This window comes from Salvelinus alpinus, chromosome 32 (assembly GCF_045679555.1).
Source record: "Salvelinus alpinus chromosome 32, SLU_Salpinus.1, whole genome shotgun sequence".
NCBI classification, from domain to species: Eukaryota; Metazoa; Chordata; class Actinopteri; order Salmoniformes; family Salmonidae; genus Salvelinus; species Salvelinus alpinus.
This window is the reverse complement of record NC_092117.1, coordinates 12,615,377-12,631,783: the sequence shown is the minus strand read 5'-3', so window position 1 is coordinate 12,631,783 and position 16,407 is coordinate 12,615,377. Positions and strand designations below refer to the sequence as shown.

At 40.9% G+C, this 16,407-nt stretch overlaps 1 protein-coding gene across 1 annotated transcript in view; it reads left to right on the top strand.

Annotated features, from left to right (window-relative positions):
- LOC139562317 (melanopsin-A-like) overlaps positions 1–16,142 on the top strand; it is a 56,904-nt gene extending 40,762 nt beyond the window's left edge. The window contains exons 10-11 of the mRNA XM_071379917.1: positions 9,409–9,477; positions 11,231–16,142. Coding sequence (XP_071236018.1) covers positions 9,409–9,477; positions 11,231–11,473 — 312 coding nt within the window. The 3' untranslated portion in view covers positions 11,474–16,142. The remainder of the gene's footprint in view (positions 1–9,408; positions 9,478–11,230) is intronic.
- Positions 16,143–16,407: the final 265 nt, after the last annotated feature.

The window sequence follows — 16,407 nt, the reverse complement described above, 5'->3', positions numbered from 1 at the left end:
TGCAGACATGTCAGAACATAATAAATAATACATTTACTTTGTATAGTGCTTTTCACTCTCATGGTGAAAATATAAAATACAATAAAAACAACATACATTAAAAATGAATTAAGGTAAACTAACAAGATTGTAGATGCTTGATGCGAAATACAGATGGGATTTTTTTGCTTTAGTGTGTGTGTGTGTGTGTGTGTACGTGTGTGTGTGTGTGTGTGTGTGTGTGTACGTGTGTGTGTGTGTGTGTGTGTGTGTGTGTGTGTGTGTGTGTGTGTGTGCGTGTGTACGTGTGTGTGTGTGTGTGTGTGTGTGTGTGTGTGTGTCCAACAACCACTTGCCAAACAACCACTTATTTATGTTAGTAAGTTTGCCATCTTTATGACCAGCCCTGGTAACTTTACCCCAACTTATCTTATACCCAGAACACCGCAACTTAAGAACATAAATGTTTTTCTGACATTTTGGGGAAATTTAACTGAAAATAAAAAAATACGGCCCTAACAGAGCCCCAAGTCCCATAGAGATGTCCTCTAGGGCGTGGATGTTCTCCCCTCAAAGGTCAGCGTGATTTGACTCATGGTGAAATGGATTAATACACATACAATTAACAAAGAACATTACAAATGTTCAGCTGTAGTTTTATATAAGCATGCACACTTATGTTTATGAAGAAACAGATTATTTGTGCATAGACATACCTTGTCACGGACAAGGCCACTCGGGTCCTCATTGAAGCGTTAGGGCAAGAGCAGGATCGCTGCTGGGGTCTCGAGTCCTGGGGAAAAGTAAAGTAAAGCAATGATCTTACTACATTTGCGAGAAAAAAAAAATGTGTGTTACAATTCTATTACAAAAGACATATTTTGTATGTACTATGTACTGTATAGGCTACATTAGAGAAAGGGAAGGAATAAGAGCAATTGCCTCTTCTGTATTGTCCTTCAGGGCCTGTCGAAATAGCAGGATGATGTCCTCACCCATGCCTCGCCTCTCTACCTCTGCTATTATTTTGCCACTAGCCTTGCGGAGTCCTTGAATTATCTTTTTGTCTAATTAACTAATTATATGACTGTTACTTACTTGGTTCAAAAGTGGTGTAGCAGACAGGCCCCCAAGTAGCTCTACATCATGCGTGCCATTAGTCACCTATGACACATACACATATGTACAGGTAAAGGTCTTGATTTTTAAATTATGTTCCCACTTCATTGGATAGTCGCATATACTGTATGGTCCATATATACTCAAACTATTACCTGCAACTTTGTTGACAAGCAAACACTTGCTGGAACTAAGGTTAGGTTTAGGGGTAAGGTTAGCCATAAACCTTGGCTGCCTTTGATGCTGGGCCTGCATTCCCATCAGAACTCATTTTCTGTGTGAACTTAACTGATGATTGCAACCTCTTATTTGCAGACGAGAGGTTGCCTTTCTTTTTTTGAACTTCTTTTTTAATCATCCCATGCCATGAATTGAGATTGAGTTATTAGTAATGATCACACATTACTGTGAAAAGTGTACAAAAATGTAATAAAAATATCACTCACATATCCTTGTCCTGTACAGTCCCTTAGAAATGGGTACTTGGCCACCAATGATATCCAGATGTCGGTATATTGTCTGCTTGTAAGGCACCTTCGAAAAGTGTAAATCAATGTAGTGTTCCATTACAGCGTAACACATCCCATGACTACACACAAATCAAATGAAATCGTATTGGTCACGTACACATATTTAGCAGATGTCATTGCGGGTTTAGTGAAATGTTTGTGTTCCTAGCTCCAACAGTGCAGTAATATCTAAACCAACACACACGCCACACACAGAAACTCACATGATGTGCCAATTTATAAACTTACCAGGTATATGTGCACATGATATCAACTAAAACCTGGATGATTTGTCTCCTCCACTTGGACCAATCAGTGGGAAAGTTGGAACTCTTCACTCTGCTGGTTGAGTTTACACTGCAGGGCTGTGGGGAACTCAGGAAGGGTGAATATTGTGGGCCACAGTTTTGTGTTGGTTGGTGGATGCTGTTTATTGGTTGGTTGTTGGCTGGAAGCAAATTGTGGTGGGTTGGTCTTTTTGGAGTGGTACTGTGATTCCTAAGCATGTGTTCTTTGACTGCTCCCAGCATTGTCTCATCTGGCGTCTTTTGGCATGTGTGCAATGTTTTCGTAGTCACAGATGACATGTGCAATTCTCTTGAAGTACTGATGTTTGGCTTCAAAGCACATACACGCCAGATGGATAAGTGGTCCTTATGCCATCAGCAGTCGGGAGTAATGGTTCGGAAAGTGCATCTTGGGTGTTTGCTTGTTTGGGAAGACTTCTTGAAAAAGCATGAAATTCCATTATTTTCTCTTCCAGGTATGGTGCCCAAGACCTTTTGATAGTAGGTGCCATGATTGTCCCCAATTTATCTCAGTAACAGGCACACTTCCCATGCATCACTGCTGGCTATTTGCCACCCAATCATTAGCATTTCTCAGATGCACTCCCAACCAGATGCCCATTCTTCCTCAGGACGTGCTCGGATAGTGGTGTTTGTCTGGATGATCTGTCGTAGTTGCCATTCGGGAAGTCATCAATCTCGTCATTTAGCGGAGCCACAGTGATTTGTTTCGTCTTCACAAGCTCGTGTAACACCATCCTCAGTAGAGCAGGTATGATGCCCTCAAGGAAGTCATGCATCACATCAAGGGAAATAAATACATAAAGGGTAAAGGTGCATATGTCATCTCAGAGACGTAGCACGGACTTCTGACACCATAGACTCTGGCATTTTCTGGGTTTTCTTGGACTGCCTGCAGGTGGTAGCTGTAATTTGTTGAGTCGCGCATGGTGAGCTCTCGTCCTTGGTTGCTGTGCAAAAGCCGCAGGGCCAGACGGATTACCAGGATGTGTATTCCGAGCATGCGCTGACCAACTGGCAAGTGTCTTCACTGACATTTTCAACCTTTCCCTGTCTGAGTCTGTAATACCAACATGTTTCAAGCAGACCACCATAGTCCCTGTGCCCAAGAACACTAAGGCAACCTGCCTAAATGACTACCGACCCATAGCACTCAACATCTGTAGCCATGACGTGCATTGAAAGGCTGGTCATGGCTCACATCAACACCATCAACACCATTATCCCAGAAACCCTAGACCCACTCCAATTTGCATACCGCCCCAACAGATCCACAGATGATGCAATCTATATTGCACTCCACACTGCCCTTTCACACTTGGACAAAAAAAAAACACCTATGTGAGAATGCTATTCATTGACTACAGCTCAGCGTTCAACACCCTAGTGCCCTCAAAGCTTATCACTAAGCTAAGGACCCTGGGACTAAACACCTCCCTCCGCAACTGGATCCTGGACTTCGACGGGCCGCCCCCAGGTGGTAAAGGTAGGTAACAACGAGTGGCGCAGCGGTCTAAGGCACTGCATCTCAGTGCAAGAGGCGTCACTACAGTCCCTGGTTTGAATCCAGGCTATATCACATCCGGCCGTGATTGGAAGTCCCATAGAGCGGCGCACAATTGGCCCAGCGTCGCCTGGGTTAGGGGAGGGTTTGGCCGATGTAGGCCGTCATTGTAAATAATAATTTGTTCTTAACTGCCTTTCCTCCACTATACTGCTCTGCACAGTCACAGGAACACAATACTTCGCTCTGATCTTCAACATAAACAGGCAGAGGTTTCTCATAAGGCCTCTAACTAAGTCTTCAGTTTTGAAGTCCATTGACTCAATAACATTAGTTGCAGGTGCCCACACGAGATCAGAGTTATCATCATTCACATTTTCCTTAATGTAGTCAGGCACAGGGATTACAGAACCATTAGGCCTATTTGTCAGCAAATTATTGTGTTTTTTGCAGATATGTGTCCTATATGAATCAAAGCATTTGCATGAAAACATGTAACCTCCAAGTCGACATGTTAACAGGAACCCTTGATACAGACCAATGTGGCGAATCCGTTTTATGATTCCCCCAAAATTGCTTGTTGCATATTGGGCAGTCAGCAGGCATTTTGACTGGTGTTGACTGATAGGTAGCCTAGCATTTAAAGCATTCAAATTGTCCAGCAGACAAGGTGAAAAAAGCTGTAATTTGGTCCTTGAGCATAGCAGTTATAACACCCCCACAACAAGAGCTACCTGGTAGTTGGGTTAAAAGCAGAAGTCAAGTTTTGGTTGGACCTAGCATGCAATTGATGATTACATTTTTATTTTTATTTTATGTAAAACGTAAAACCTTGGAAAGGAGAGGTGTAATCCAACTTATTTTGCTGAAGCCACTGGCAGATATCCTCCACTGACCATCCAAATACTTCAGAATTTCTGAAAATAAACAACAGAATCAGGTTTCATGCCGGAGTCCAGTTAGGCTATGCAAAGGCACGACATACCCTGTCTCGGAATACGCATGAAATTACCCAAAGCCAACTCACTAAAGACACTTTGTTGTACCATTTGAATGCCATTTGTATGCTAATAGATTTCAGTTTGTATTGACTGCCATGTAGGTTAAATTCACACTTCAAATGCAGCTGTCCTGCAACATATCCTTACCTTCTTCTTGATCCCAATTGCATTGTGGGGGGGGGGTCATGTTTGCAGTAACAGCAAAAAGTTTGTGAAACCAAGGAAAAAGGCAGTAACTGCCATCACTAACCTCAGTTACTGCTTTTTACCTTGGTTTCACTGAGCTTTGGGCTGCTGGGTCAAAGGTTTACCTTGGTATTATGTATTGTTCTTCACTGATACAAGTATAAAACTATATGACACTGACAGCCACATACAAATAATTATATTAACACAAGTTTTTGTATATAGAAAAAATCGTATTCCAGTGGGTGTTCCATGCAAGAAGGCAGTAACTGCCGTCTAGGGTCAGGTCAGAGGTCAGGGTCAATATGAATAAAAAATAACCTCATGTAAGACAACAGAAACACATATCCAATGATCTGCCTACAAATCATTCGGCCGGACAATAATAAAAAAAACGTCATTTTTCTCAGTTTCAGAGTCGTTACTGCTATTTTGCTTGGTAGGGCAGACTATTGTGTTTTGGATTCTGAAGGGCATGCATATATGAAGAGGTAGTTTAGTCAGTATATTAATAACATTATGCATTTGAATCCCATCTATAGCTACCATCTAAGCTATTAATTTCCCTCCACAAGGGGGAATACATGTAACGTTTCCAAAATGGGATAGTATTGTACATGTAATGTTATGATGGTATTTAATGCTGTAGCAGGCAATATAAAGAGGAATCCCTCCATTGCCAGATTCAGTTCGTCGTGATAGCTAGCTAGTTAAAGTAAACGAAGCTAACTAACGGTGAGCTAGCTAGTTCATTCTCACAAAAGTGAGAACTGCTCTAGATTGGAAACTTACATTAACGAGTGTAAAGCCATGTTGGCTTTTTGGAAACTATATACAATATATGGGGCAGAATATTGTTCAGTAAATAATACAAACCTAGTTCTGTCTAGTTAGGACATAACGTTAACTAACGTTAGCTAGCTAACTACTGTAGCTCATACAACGATCAAACCAGGCTTTCTAACGTGTACGTTAATTAGTCTGAACTAAAGTAGCTAGTTAACGTCATGGAAGCTATTCACAGAAGACCACAATTAATATTATATACGAAGACAATTATTTCGATACATATTCAGAGCCAAACATCAACCCGACTTATCTTTTTAACTGTTGTCCCATTCAGACTTGGCACGAGCGTTTTCAGTTGTAATTGCCAAGTTCCCCAGATGAACCGCTGGGTTTATCAATGAACACCACCTAAGAAGTTCTTTGAATAACCTTTTGGGGCTGTTTTTCATTGCCAAGAACCCTAAGGTTCTTCGAGGATCTTTGAAGTATTCCAGTTGAACCCCTAATTTTTAGAGTGTGGTGTATTTGCCTTTGTTCACTCTGAAAAGCAAATAAACTTTAGCTGGCTTTCATCTGGGTTGGAGCCATAGTATAACATTATTCAGTGGTTTGACCCCCCAAAGCATTAGATAAATGAGAACAGTGGACCTCCTATTGATTCTAGATCAATATTTGGGTCAGATAGGATAGCATGCCTGATAGTCTCTTGACAAATCTACGGTGCTATGGACACCAAGTGCTAATGAGCAGCAGTAGTTCTGGTACTTGGGTTATTTGTAACTGGTTATTTGGATCATAAATATACAGTGCATTCTGAAAGTAATCAGACCCGTTGACTTTATCTACATTTTGTTACGCTACAGCCTTATTCAAAAAGTTATTCAATTGTTGTTATTCCTCATCAATCTACACACAATACCCCATAATGACAAAGCAAAAAAAGAATTTTTAAATTTTTTGCAAATAAATTTAAAATTAAATATCACATTTACATAAGTATTCAGACCCTTGACTCAGTACTTTGCGATTACAGCCTCAAGTCTTCTTGGGTATGATGCTACAAGCTTGGCACACCTGTACTTGAGGAGTTTCTCCCATTCTTCCTGCAGATCATCTCAAGCTCTGTCAGGTTGGATGGGGAGCATCGCTGCACAGCTATTTTCAGGTCTCTCCAGAGATGTTAGATCGGGTTCAAGTCAAGGCACTGGCTGGACCAGTCAAGGACATTCAGAGACTTGTCCCGAAGCCACTCCTGCGTTGTCTTGGCTGTTTGCTTAGGGTCGTTGTCCTGTTGGAAGGTGAACCTTTGCCCCTATCTGAGGTCCTAAGTGCTCTGGAGCAGGTTTTCATCAAGGATCTCTCTGTACTTTGCTCCGTTCATCTCTCTCTCGATCCTGACTAGTCTTCCAGTCCCTGCAGCTGAAAAACATCCCAAAAGCATTATGTTGCCACCACCATGCTTTACCGTAGAAATGGTGCCAGGTTTCCTCCAGATGTCCCTCTCGACATTCAGGCCAAAGAGTTTAATCTTGGTTCCATCAGACCAGAGAATATTGAGTCCTTTATGTGCCTTTTGGCAAACTCCAAGCGGGCTGTCATGTGCCTTTTACTGAGGAGTGGCTTCCGTCTGGCCACTCTACCATAAAGGCCTGATTGGTGGAGTGCTGCACAGATGGTTGTCCTTCTGGAAGGTTCTCTTATCTCCACAGAGGAACTCTGGAGCTCTGTTAGAGTGACCATCGTGTTCTTGGTCACCTCCCTGACAAGGTCCTTCTCCCCCGATTGCTCAGTTTGGCCGGGCGACCAGCTCTAGGAAGAGTCTTGGTGGGTCCAAACTTCTTACATTTAAGAATAGAGGCCACTGTGTTTTTGGGGACCTTCAATGCTGCAGAAATGTTTTGGTACCTTTCCCCAGAACTGTGCCTTGACCCAATCCTGTCTCTGAGCTCTACAGACAATTCCTTCAACCTCATGGCTTGGTTTTTGGTCTGACAAGCACTGTCAACTGTGGAACCTTATATAGACAGTTGTGTGCCTTTCCAAATCATGTCCAATCCATTGGTTCCAATCCAGTTGTAGAAACATCTTAAGGATGATCAATGGGAACAGGATGCACCTGAGATCAATTTTGAGTCTCATAGCAAAGGCTCTGAATACTTATGTAAATAAGGTATCTGTTTTTTATTTTCAATACATTTGCAAGAATTTCTAAAAACCTGTTTTCGCTTTTGTCGTTATGGGGTATTGTGTGTAGATTGATGAAGACTTTTTTATTTAATACATTTTAGTATAAGGCTGTAACGTAAACAAAATGTGGAAAAAGTCAACGGGTCTGAATACTTTCTTAATGCACTGTAGAATTGCTTGAAAATCAGAGACAGCTGTCCATCAACAATTCCAAACCAAATTTACTGAGCTTGAGCAATTTTGACAAAATAATGGATACAGTATATGTTGCCGTAAAAGTTGTGCCAAGTTTGTATAATCTTATTCAAAATGATTCACATTAACTCTGGGGTGTGAAGACATCTTCATTTTTTATAATTTGGAAAATTGTCTAATTAAAATGTTCTTTGAAAATGTGGAGTAGGTTGTATAGGTCTGTAGGGAAAAACATCTAATTGAATCAATTTAATTTAGATTACATTTTAAGCCAGCAAAATGTGAAGACTGTGCAAGGGGTATGTAACCTCACTATGGACTGTAACACTGACTTTTCAAGCCTGATTGTTGATGTCAATATTCGCCCATTCAAGATCAAATATTTTATGAAGGCTTAAAAAGTTATTCGGGCCGCGACCGGGAGGTCCGTGGGGCGACGCACAATTGGCCTAGCGTCGTCCGGGTTAGGGAGGGTTTGGCCGGTAGGGATATCCTTGTCTCATCGCGCACTAGCGACTCCTGTGGCGGGCCGGGCGCAGTGCACGCTGACCAGGTCGCTAGGTGTACTGTGTTTCCTCCGACACATTGGTGCGGCTTGCTTCCGGGTTGGATGTGCGCTGTGTTAAGATGCAGTGCGGCTTGGTTGGGTTGTGTTTCGGAGGACGCATGGCTCTCAACCTTCGTCTCTCCCGAGCCCGTACGGGAGTTGTAGCGATGAGACAAGATAGTAACTACTAACAATTGGATACCACGAAATTGGGGAGAAAAAGGGGGTAAAAAAATGTAATGTTCTTCGGGATCGGTGTTCCTTCCACGGGACGGTTGAGCTAACGTAGGCTAATGCGATTAGCATGAGGTTGTAAGTAACAAGAACATTTCCCAGGACATAGACATATCTAATATTGGCAAAAAGTTTAAGTTATTGTTAATCTAACTGCACTGTCCAATTTACAGTAGCTATTACAGTGAAAGAATGCCATGCTATTGTTTGAAGAGAGTGCACAATTTTTAACATAAAGTTATTAATAAACAAATTAGGCATATTTGGGCAGTCTTGATACAAAATGTTGAACAGAAATGCAATGGTTCATTGGATCAGTCTAAAACTTTGCACAGACACTGCTGCCATCTAGTGGTCAAATGTATATTGCACCTAGGTTGGAATAATACATTATGGCCTTTCTCTTGCATTTCAAAGATGGTACAAAAAAATACAAAAGAACGGTTGGTTTTTTCTTTGTATTATCTTTTACCAGATCTATTGTGTTTTATTCTCCTACATACCTTTCACATTTCCACAAACTTCAAAGTGTTTCCTTTCAAATGGTACCAAGAATATGCATATCCTTGCTTCAGGGACTGAGCTACAGGCAGTTAGATTTGAGTATGTGATTTCAGGCGAAAATTGAAAAAAAAGAGGGCGGATCCTTAAGACCCTTAATTGTTATGCGTCTCCTCTTAATATAAGGAGTGACCAATCCCTACAATTATTAGAACGTCTTTACTTACATGTGACCCAACAAATGTGTTTTGTGTGACTGGAATTGAATTTCACATTGAAATGACTCAGGGTTGTCACTTATTATAATAGCAGGAACCAACCTCTACGTCATGTATTTTGTATCTTCCAGAGCTCTTATGACGTGGACAACATCTCCATGACAGGCGTGGGCCACAGTGACCATGGCTTCCCTCCAGGTGTAAGTACCCATAATTAGTGTCAGTTAATTCCTCTTGTTGCTGTATCGTCTAGTGTGGCTTGCCATTAGCTACCTCCAATAAAAAACAAAGCAGCACTGGTGACCTATTTAACCTTCGCTCAGTCTGAAATATAACACAACATGTTTTCTACCCTCTTGATCCCATCTACGGAATATGGATCCCAGTTTCCCATATGGAGAAGGCTCTATAGCAGGGATCATCAACTAGATTCAGCCGTGGGCAGATTTTTTCTTGAGTGGATGGCCAGGTTCCCGGAATATAATTACAAATAATTTGTAGACTGCAAGAAGCCCAGATATAATAACTGACTAAAAGGTAACAATGTCAAACCTTGCTTACAATTGTGAACGATCACATATATATCTCTCGTTCATGCGTGGAAATAGTTTGGAACAGATTTTCAAAATAAAAATCATTTGGAGCTGAGTTGCTGGTGTTTTAACAGTCTTTTATGTCCAACAATAAAAAATAAAAAATATATTAAAAATCACCCGCGGGACAAATTCGGAGAACCGTTCTCTATGGTCTCTGCCTTAGCCAAATATGACTGATGTGAATGCGTTCCTGTGCAGTCTGGCAGGTATTGGCCATGAGCAGACAGCAGGCATGCAGATGGCACAGAACAAGTGGCCTTGATAAATCACTGCAGTTTAATCTTAATAAATGTCGCAGCGGACTAACAAGGTTTATGAATGAGAGACACAATTAACTGTCCTGCAACATGCCTGGTGGCAGGCTATGCCAACGGGGGAGAAATATTGCCACTTTCCCTTTCATTTGTAGTCAGTGCTGATAATGTCAGGGTAGAAACGGCAGTGGCTGATTATATTGACACTGATCTGTAGAGACAAAGGAAAATAAATCTAATCGTCTAGTTCAGGGATGGGCAACTCCCTTTTGTATGCCCCTCAGATCAATTTCCAAAGACAAAAATATATATATATTATTTTTTTGTGGTTACTCAGTCTGGCCTCAACTTACTGTATAGTAAAATACACAAGGTTTGGTTGTGCATCAGCAGTTTTTCTCTTGTTATGTCAGTCACTGACAGTGACTCAATTGGCCCATGTCAGCTAAAATGTTTTAGATTGGTAAATTAGTCTAGCGCCCTGCCAGGGGTTGGAACCAAAATCATTTCCCAATCGTTTTGTTCTGAACAGAGCCATACATTTTTTTCGTTCCACTGTTCTGACGAGCAAAATAAAGTTCTGAACCTGTTCCAACCCCAAAAAAGTACCGGTTTATATCATTCCTTTTTAAACCTTTGAAATCTATGGAGGAACTTTGAATGTCTTTGAACTTACAAGAGTTGGCTTACAGTTGGACCATAGCTTACGTTAGCTAGCTGGCTAACAAGTTTGTGTGTGCAGAGCGGCACCACAATTAAAAACACATCTTACCTTTTTGTAGTTAATAAATCCAAACCAAATTTTGCTTAGGGCCGCTGGTTCTGACCACATGTGGATATTGATATGGGTATGCAGACCCACAAGCCACCGCGGCCCCCCGATTTTTTTGTGGCCCCCACCGCCATTAAAGTTGACCATCCCAGGTCGAGATAGTCTTGTATTCTTCAAGGACTGTCTTTTAGTGAAAATAAATGTAAAACCATAAATCCGATCTTTGTCTTAAATTGAAATGTTGCATAGCTAGATAATTGGGTGCAAAAATCAATCATTTAGCATTTTATGTTCGCTGTTTCTCATCTCACCTTCTGTTTGACATCGATAGGCAGGCGATTCGTCAGAAGGCACCATAACTAGAGGAATGATTGGCCGGATCCCCAGCATCATCATCACCTCTGAAACCAGCCCCTTCTTACCTGTCCTTAAGGCCAGTTCCCATGGTTCCAGTACTAGGCCAGCCAGTGGCAGTGTAGATGTAGGGTCTGTAACTAAGGGGCCACGGGAGAGTGTCCAGCAGGGGATAACACTTCTCTCTAACAGTGATGGCTCTACACCACCACTCATTTGATCACAACCACCCAGTTTTTATGTACAGTACTTGATTATTTATAGTAAATGCCAGGGTCTGTACTCAACATGCAACTTTTCTAAAAGTCAAGTTAACCCCCATGTGAATGCTGTATGTTCTTTATTAAAACGTTTTTGTTTTGTTGCTTTGTTAATGTGCTAGCAGACAAAGTACAGAATTGCAGTTTGGCATCTACTGTAAGCAAATGGGATAGGTTGTGTTGTCTGCTAAACTTTCACCAGGTCATCTGAGTGAGCTACAATCATACAAGAAGCCCAGCCATTTCAAATCCCTTTCAAACATTTCCCCTAGCTCAGGTCCCCTCCTCTTAGATCTGCAAGAGGAAGATGGCTGAAACAGATGATATAGAACTGTTGTGTGTAGTAATGCATTTGTGACTGAAACAGGCAGCACTGATCTGAGCTGGAGATGGCCATCTGAGTGAGCTACACTATATATACAAAAGTATGTGGACACCCCTTCAAATTAATGGATTCGTCTATTTCAGCCACACCCATTGCTGACAGGCGTATAAAATCAAGGACACAGCCATGCAATTCGATAGGCAAACATTAGCAGTAGAATGGCCTTACAAACTGCCTCTGGAAGCAACGTCAGAACAAGAACTGTCGGGAGCTTCATGAATTGGGTTTCCATGGCCGAGCAGGAGAACAAAAGCCTAAGATCACCATGCTCAATGCCAAGCGTCGGCTGGAGTGGTGTAAAGCTCGCAACCATTGGACTCTGGAGCATTGGAAACACATTCTCTGGAGTGATGAATCACGCTTCACCACCTGGCAGTCCAACGGACGAATCTGGGTTTGGCGAATGCCAGGAGAACACTTCCTACCCAAATGCCTAGGGCCAACTGTAAAGTATGGTGGAGGAGGAATAATAGTCTGGGGCTGTTTTTCATGGTTCGGGCCCCTTAGTTCCAGATAAGGGAAATCTTAACGCTACAGCAAAGAATGATAATTCTGCGCTTCCAATTTTGTGGCAACAGTTTGGGGAAGGCCCTTCCTGTTTCAGCATGACAATGCCCCTGTGCACAAAGCGAGGTCCTTACAGAAATGGTTCGTCAAGATTTGTGTGGAAGAACACTGACCTAAACCCCATCAAACACCTTTGGGATGAATTGGAACGCCGACTGCAAGCCAGGCCTAATCGCCCAACATCAGTGCCCGACCTCACTAATGCTCTTGTGGAGGAATGGAAGCAAGTCCCCGCAGCAATGTTCCAACATCTAGTGGAAAGCCTTCCCAGAAGAGTGGAGGCTGTTATAGCAACAAAAGGGGGACCAACTACATACTAATGCCCATGATTTTGGAATGAGATGTTCAACGAGCAGGGCTCCACATACCTTTGGTCATGTAGAGCATCTTCGCTGGGAGAAATATCAGGCTGTTTGTGGATCAAGTCCTTATTGTGGATCCAGGCTGTAGTCAATTCAGATTCCGTCACACAGCCGTGGGCCTTGAGAAAGAGAGACTTAAATGTAATTGGCCATTAGAATGTGTAAGACGCTGAATTTGGTAGAACCTGCATTGTAATACAGTATTCGGTTGCTGTATTTATGCAGTATAGATTCAATCCGTATTGCAGAAGATTCACGTTATGGCGCGATTGAAATTTAAAGGCAATGTTCCCGCGTTCGGCTCAATCGGAAATTACCTTTACATTTGAACCTGGATCTGGATCGAATCCAGCCCTCTTTCGTTCTTTTAAAAAAATCACAGAACGGTTTTAGCTATTCTAGATGCATCCAGTTTACAGAATAATAAGTGGTTGGTCCATAGGCAGTAGCTTAGTCGGTAAACAAAGACACTGTGTAAACATTGTCTATGGCAGATTTGAATTCCAGCATCAAATCATATTTTATTGGTCACATATTACGAGTGTAGCGAAATGCTTATGCTTCTAGATTCACCAGAGCAGCAATACCTAACAGGTAATATCTAACAATTCCACAACAAAACCTAATACACACAATCTAGTAAAGGAATGGGATGAGAATATATATGGATGAGCAGTGACAGAGCGGCTAAGATGCAATAGATAGTGTAGGATACAGTATATACACATATGAGATGAGTAATGCAAGATAAGTAAACATTCTTAAAGTGGCGTTATTAAAGTGAATAGTGTTCCATTTATTAAAGTGGCCAATGATATCAAGTCTAAGTAGGCAGCCGCCTCTCTGTGCTAGTGATGGCTGTTTAACAATCTGATGGCCTTGAGATAGAAGCTGTTTTTCAATCTCTTGGTCCCAGCTTTGATGCACATGTACTGACCTCGCCTTCTGGATGGAAGCGGGGTGAACAGGCAGTGGCTCGGGTGGTTATTGTCCTTGATTATCTTTTTTTGCCTTCCTGTAACATTGGGTGTTGTAGGTGTTCTGGAGGGCAGGTAGTTTGCCCCCGTGATGCGTTGTGCAGACCGCACTACCCTCTGGAGAGCCCTGTGGTTGTGGGCGGTGCAGTTGCCGTACCAGGCGGTGATACAGCCTGACAGGATTCTCTCAATTGTGCACATGTAAAAGTTAGTGAGGGTTTTCGGTGACAAGCCACATTTCTACAGCCTCCTGAGGTGAATTTCATCAGTTTCCAGTGGCATGTATTCATGGAATAGAAAATTACTTTAATAGAAAATTATTGAAGTAAAAGTGAAAGTCACCCAGTAAAATACTACTTGAGTAAAAGTCTAAAAGTATTTGGTTTTAAATATATTTAAGTATCAAAATTAAATGTAATTAATAAAATGTACTTAATTATCAAAAGTAAAAGTATAAATCATTTCAAATTCCTTATATTAAGCAAACCAGATGTTCTAATTTACAGATAGCCAGGGGCACACTCCAACACTCAGACATAATTTACAAACAAAGCATTTGTGTTTAGTGAATCCGCCAGACAAGGTAGTAGGGATGACCAGGGATGTTCTCTTGATAAGTTTGTTGTACCATTTTCCTTGTCCTGCTAAACATTCCAAATGTAACTTTTGGGTGTCAGGGAAAATGTATGGAGTAAAAAGTACATTATTTTCTTTAGGAATGGAGTGAAGTAAAAGTTGTCAAAAATAAAAAATGGTAAAGTACAGATAACAAAATAAAACTACTTAAGTAGTACTTTAAAGTATTTCTACTAAAGTACTTTACACCACTGCTTAATATACTGAAAATATTTCCACACCAAGATAACCATAAGTATTTATTTTTATGTCCCATGGGGGTCTTTCTGATTGTAATTCACGGGAGAATCAGTATCCGACAATTCATTGTGGAGCTAAATGCTCTAATGGCATCAGGGTTAATGATAACTCCACTCCTGTGAAATCATACAATAATGTTATGTTCTGCCGAAGCTATGTTTTTTTTAAGTACATACTGTATATTTAAGTATTTTTTTTAACAGTTCTGATTCGCTTCTGTATATTTGTGTTGTATTGCTTATATTTTGTGATTCAAGCTTTTGGAAGTAACTATAAAGTGCATTGTACAGTACAGTTCTATGAGGAGTGTTGTAGAATGTGAATTCAATGTTCCCTGTGTTTGTATGGGTGGCAAAAAGGAACATTATTGTTGATTGTACCTCAGCTGTTATATAGCCTTCCCTAAATTGGGTCTATAGTGAGTTTCAATACAGAGCATCACTATAATATATGTGACTATAATGATATTATAGGGTATGAAAGACTGTATCATACTCTATAATAGGTCTGAAGATCAGAAACATTAAATATTGAGTAAAGTGCAACAAGTTGTTTTGTTGTCTAATTTGGAAAGTTAGAATACAACACATAAAATAACCTCACCCCAGTGTTTGCAATTTATCTACCTGTATGAGTAGACCAACTACACTTTTACAAAGCGGTCTCATTGCAGTACAGGATGTGTCTCACTGAGCCTTGTCCCTAGGAAGTGGAAAACACACTTCCTGTTGACTGATACATCAGAGTAAATTGACCATAAATTGCCCCTTGGCAATTGCATTGGCACTAAATCATGAAGACTGCCTGTTTGTCAGATCATGCTTGGTTATTATATCTTACTGGCAACTCAGTGGGTAGTGTCATCCATATAATGTTTTGGGAAAGGGAAACTGTGGGCCAATCGAGAATCGTCCCCTAAAACCTAAGCACTGAGAGGATTTGGTTTGGTGAAACGTCCACCTAGCCTATCAGAGGGCAAGGTGGTGCTATTACCAGATTGATTACCATGTGTCAAATCCTCTCGAACTACACAAGTGCATAGGGCGCAGGAGACAATTGTGCCCGTGTCACCATGCCCGTGATTATTTATGATTGAGACACACAGTGACATGTAAATAGTGTTCCCAATGTCTCATGGCGAGAGAGATTTGAGAGCTCTGCGTCATTTCAGATGGACTGAGATTGAAAGGTTGATTCAAAAGCATTCCTAACAATGAAAGATAACTTTATTCCCCCCTCCACTCTCAGAGGAGAAAGTGTTCCTAAAATGGATTAATTTGCCAAATGTTTTCAAAATTAATGTTATTCAGTCTTATCAAATGCTGAGTTGTAATCTATTTTGTTGTTCTGTAGTATAATAGTGTTTAAATTAAATACAGGTGTTTAATTCATTTGTTTATGCGTATTTGTATAATTGAGAGAGATCCATCTTACAGAAAAGGACTATGTGGTTGGAAATATGAAAAAGGATTTACTGAAAATGTGTTACTTAAAGTATGTCCAATCAGTGTTATTTATTTTTGTAAATAAATATATATTACTCAATGTATCCTCTACCTTGTGATGCTTCAGTATTTTTTAAGAATTGTCCAAACAAGAGGCAAATAAAAGATAGTAAAAGATCCAAAATGTGAGAGAGTGTAGGTCCACGTCGACATCATAATTACTATGATTGCAACTGTAAAATAGTTATCTAGTCTACACTTAGTCTACTAACACAGTACAGT